Here is a 4,978-nt window from a genome sequence, read left to right on the forward strand (position 1 = left end):
TAAATTAGGATGCTTTAAAGACATCTGGTATTCTAAAAGAAAAAGAAACGTATAATACAGCAGTGCATACAAATGTTTACTCTTAAAGGGTGGAATTGGCTAGTTGTCGAGCTCGTAATTTTAAGGGTAGCTTAGACTAGCCTGTTGTTCTTTTTGAATCTAGATTTTATTTGATTCGAGTTTCTTGTGAAATAATTGTTTATTGATTTTTTCGGAATCGTTTTAACACGTTAAATCCGAGGGTGTATATAATTCTTAATTATGCTAAGATAAATTGGTTTCAAATTCATCTTTTTCTTGAGATGTTCGGGTACTTAATTCTCATGTCCTGATTTTGACTAAATCTGTTATAAATGTTAAAAGGAAAATAGAAATTCATCAGGATTTTGCTCACTTACTATCTGCTGTTCGGGAAATTGAGCCTGCGTCCCTTCCCTTTTTGGAGTGAAACGAAAGCCGGACTCGAGCCTGGGATTTAAGAGTTACGGTAAATTGTATCAACGCACTTTTTAAGAAGCTCTACTGTGTAGCCCTATTCATTAAAAGTATTAATCAACTTTTTACATCTGTCTTATCTCTGTCCAAATAGGTCACAACAGTCAAACTCAATTGGAGTTTTAATAGCGTAACAAGCCATTAAAGTTAAAACCGAGCTAATTCACTGTGCATGCGGATTAAGTTAATAATCAATAAAAGAAACTGGAAGTTACATTTTCCATTCGAATGTTCCAGCTGGAAGAAATGTATCCTTTTAAGGATACATGCTTAAAAGCAACCTGGCCTTCAAATAAATGAAATTTCAATATAGCGTTCGTGATTCATGATTTAACATTAAGCCCCTTCAATCGTTTGAAAGATGTCAGACAAATTGTTAACAGATCTTAACAGTCTTGACTAATTTACCCTCCATTGTATTAAAAGGGAACCAAATTGAGACTTGTTGAACCGTGACATATCTAAAAGTTTCTTCTTTGTTCAAAATTATGTAGACATTTTCACATCATTTTCTCGCGAATTAATGAGTAAATAAAGTAAACGACTTTGTTTAACAAGGGTTGCACGTAACAGTCCTGCGACTAACAAACCTGTGGCCCTCAGATTCCCGATCGAATTGGAATTTAGAAGTGCTGGTTTGTTGTTGAGTTTGGTTCAAAATCCTCTCGTTTAAGACACTTAGTCGTTGCTAACGAGTTCCTTTTAGCACTTCAGCTCTCCCGAGGCTGTCCTTATCAACAATATAGCATACTAACAGCCACCACAAACACTTTGCACAAAAGCTAACGCACGAAACTAAAAAATGGGATATGTAAATGGAGGTTTCTGATTCGCCAAAACCTTGTCACGTGATACCAACTCATCGCAATCGATTAAAACTGTTTGCAGAAGATATTTTCATATCGTTGTTTGCAACCAGAAAAGTAACAGACTGCCGCAAATTATGATAAAGTTCAATTACGATCAATCGTTTCTATCTTTACGCCTTGTCCGTGACTCGGTGACTCGTCGACTTCGTCGGTGGATTATATTCTAATATCGCAAACTCTTTGCGGTTTCACTTTTCGAATATTTTAGTTGAAATTAATGAAAACAGCCTTTCAGGTGTTTATTATTAATAATTTCTTCTTATGCCCTACAACGCTCACATGAACAAGAAGACTTAATGACAGTAGAGTCAGCTTAAACTATATTAAGTGCCTGAGTAACCGACGAATAGTTTTCAAGTTGATAATTCGCTAGAAACTGACACCTTAAGCGTATACTAAGCAGTTCCATGAGATAATAAACGAGTTGGCGAAAAAGTGAAAACCACAGAAGTGCTTGATTATTCATTTATTCAGAGTATTTCAGACAAAAATAATTAAAATTGGCCCGTGGCCTAATTTACTATACACAAATACTCGTTTTGTTTTGTAATTTATTGCGAAGAATTGGTGAGAAAAGTGTTACGATTGTTCCCTGTGAAGTCCCCATTATGGCGGGTACATTGGTTGCGACGTCTGATCCGTTGGATGACTAAATAATATTTCCGAACAAAGAAAAGAAATAAAGAGACCGGCTTGGCAAACTAAACTTCATGAAAATTTTATAACAGGGATTTTATTGAAGCTTCGGGGTTGCCAAGCAAAGCTATGTCATTACGCAAATTACCTTTTCAATTATACAGGTATTTTCTATTTTACACAAAAGGCTACGAAGAGCTTCGAGTCTTGTCTGTAAACAAAGTAAGTTTATCACCTGCCGTATTTGCAATAATTGGCACAGTTTAATTAGCGAGAGCTTTGCTGTGAATTCCGATAAAAAATCTGTTTCTTGTTCGCAAAGAAAGTCGTAGATTTACACAATGTAAGTCAGAAGAGTTTAGCGTTGGCAGATTTTCTTGTGAGTACTAAATAATTCTCTGGCAGATTTTCGTTTTATATATCGTGCCTCCCTTGGAGTTGCAACAGAGGAAATTTGCCTGAAAAACACAATGGAACGCGAAGAAAGTAATTGCGAATCCGGCAAAAAAGATTTCACTGAAGTCGAGGATTTCCAAAATCACCAGGAAGTCAAAAGAAGTGATGAAAAAACTGGGAATGTCGAAAAAGTTGGAGCCACAAAGAAAACGTCGTGTCAAACCGAATTCGATGACATTTTTCGTGAACAACTGGAGGAGTTTGAGGACGAGTTTCAACTAGAGCGTGAAGAAATGGAGAAGGAATTTATTGAAGAGAAAAGCAACTTAGAAATTAAGCTCAGAAATGAGTATAATGAGATTATTAAAGCCAAGGACGAGTACATTCGGATCCTCACGGAAGAAAAGGATTTCTTTTGGAGCGAACTTCGCGATTTGAGAAAATCCTTCGATCTTTTCACCAGACATGTCCAACGTATGGGTCAGTGTGGGTACGAGAAGGAACTAGGCACCAAACCAAGAGAAACCGCAAATGGTGTAGCGGAAGTGAAAAACGGCTGTAATGAAAATTCTATCCTTGACTGTGAAGAACTTATAACTGTGCTGCGCAAACAGGAAGAGGTTTTGTTAAAGTCGTTTGAAAGGGAGAAAGCTGAGATGACACAGAGATTTGAACGGGAGAAACTCGCTGTGAGGAAACTCGTAGAGGAAGAATGTCAAGCGAGGTACGCGTACGAGCGAGCGTACCTGCTTCAGAGCATAGACGGACTAAAGGAAGGGCTCGATAGCCTTAGGGTCCAGAAAGATGAACTGGCCAAAATATTCGAAGGAGAAGAAAAACGCATTGGAACTCAGTTACAAGCGAAAAGAAGATGAACTACGACAGAATTTAAAGCTGGAACTTCAACGTAAAATTATCAATGCTCAAAAGCCCTGGACTCAGACTAAAATTTAAAATCTAAATTTTCGTCTGGAAAGATTTAAATAAGGAAACCTTTCAAAGACTGCACACAAAAGTCGATGGGAAAGTCAGGGCAGTTAAAGATACCGCATCGCAGTTGTAAAAGAATTTGACGATATCTTATCAGCAGACCACATAATAATCTTGTTAACAAAGCTGAAATTCATTTTATTGTTCACTTATCATGTATTACATAATCAGTCATAAGTATCACTGTATTAGAACTGCTTTTTCACAGTAAAGTGAAAATATATTGATATTTGCTTTGTTTTTAGGACTAGTGCATTTACAATTCAAGAAAGAGCGGTTCCTTTGTCATTTATTATTTGAGTGTTGAAAAACGCGAAAGCAAAGCAATCACAGTGGCCAATCACAACAAACAAAAACAATACAATGAACCAATGAGAGAACAAGCAACTAAAGCACGTAGCCTGCGCCAAGCGCGGAAAAATGCGAGTGTCGCGTCGCTGACCTGATTAGTTGACTAGGTGGCGCCAGTTTTTTGAACCAATCAGAGGACGTAGTAACGCAAAAGCAAACAGTTCAATCCAGTTAAATGCTAGGCTCGATTTCCGCCACCTCCTCGAGTCCAGTCTTTGTTCCTCCTGCTTTCGGGGGAGGAGCGCGGGCTCATTTTCCCGAAAAGCGGCTGGAAATCGAGCCTAGTTAAGGTCGCCGGGGATACCTACAGCATGAATAAATTCATGAAGCGAAATTTTGCTTGACATGCATCTTTAGAAACGCTAATTTCTCAGCTGTTATGGGTGTGATTAAGCTCAAATTTTACAGAGACGAAAAGGAAACGATGAAAGATTGTGAATGCCTACTTTTATGTGATAGATTGCATTTAACGGCGATGTTATGGCCTCGTTAGTGCCAAATTGGGAAAAACATGATTTTGTGGCAGAGTTTGCGGAACGAGGGGGAGACATATGAACACACAGATCTTGTCAAAAACTAATCAGTCAATACCTCTAGAGTGTCATAACAGAAGCGGATTTTTTAATTTAAAGTTTGCTAGCAAGTTATGGCGGTTTAAGTGCGCAAATTTGAATTTAATGTCTTCTACCTCTTTCTGAAAGCGCTCTTTTAAAATTCCGCTTCTGTTATGACACACTACAGTACCCATAGTTTACCTATCTGCAGTGGCAAGTCATGAAGTTCTGTATCCGTGCTGTATTCTCTGCCACAAAAGTGTCGGAAAAGTACAAACTTTGAGATTTCCGAAGGTGTCCCGACCTTAATACGATCATTTTGCCAAGAAATGATGTAATTATGGTAATTATATTCCACGCTTTTATGATGAGAACAATGCGTTTTTACAAAAGGACACGATTGTTTATGCCGAATATTATGTGATTACTCTGAGTTGCAATAATATTCAAATTTGAATGAAAATAAGTTCAAAGACTTCCTACAATCTGTATGAACGTATATCGCTAAGCGTTGTTTTAAATTGGTTAAAATATTAAAGAAACAGGGATTTTTTACAAATCACGCGCACGCACCCATATTTTTATCCAGTCATGAATTTCTCGTAAAGTTTTCGATGTCAGTCGTTGTACTTCGTGCATACGCTTTAAATAAATGCATAATGATGAGCCTAAGGTGTCCCCCGCGAC

At 37.6% G+C, this 4,978-nt stretch overlaps 1 protein-coding gene across 1 annotated transcript; it reads left to right on the forward strand.

The window, feature by feature from the left end:
• The first annotated feature begins 2,354 nt into the window (after window positions 1-2,354).
• Window positions 2,355-3,568, forward strand: LOC144639862 (uncharacterized). Its single transcript, XM_078499140.1, has one exon. The coding sequence runs from the start codon at window positions 2,471-2,473 to the stop codon at window positions 3,269-3,271; it is 801 nt and encodes a 266-aa protein (XP_078355266.1). The 5' UTR covers window positions 2,355-2,470; the 3' UTR covers window positions 3,272-3,568.
• Window positions 3,569-4,978: the final 1,410 nt, after the last annotated feature.

This window comes from Oculina patagonica, unplaced genomic scaffold (assembly GCF_052425735.1).
Source record: "Oculina patagonica isolate OP01 unplaced genomic scaffold, crgOcupat unplaced1413, whole genome shotgun sequence".
NCBI lineage: Eukaryota > Metazoa > Cnidaria > Anthozoa > Scleractinia > Oculinidae > Oculina > Oculina patagonica.

Bases quoted from the DNA above. Each gene is read 5' to 3' on its own strand.
- LOC144639862 (XM_078499140.1), top strand. From the start codon at position 2,471: ATGGAACGCGAAGAAAGTAATTGCGAATCCGGCAAAAAAGATTTCACT.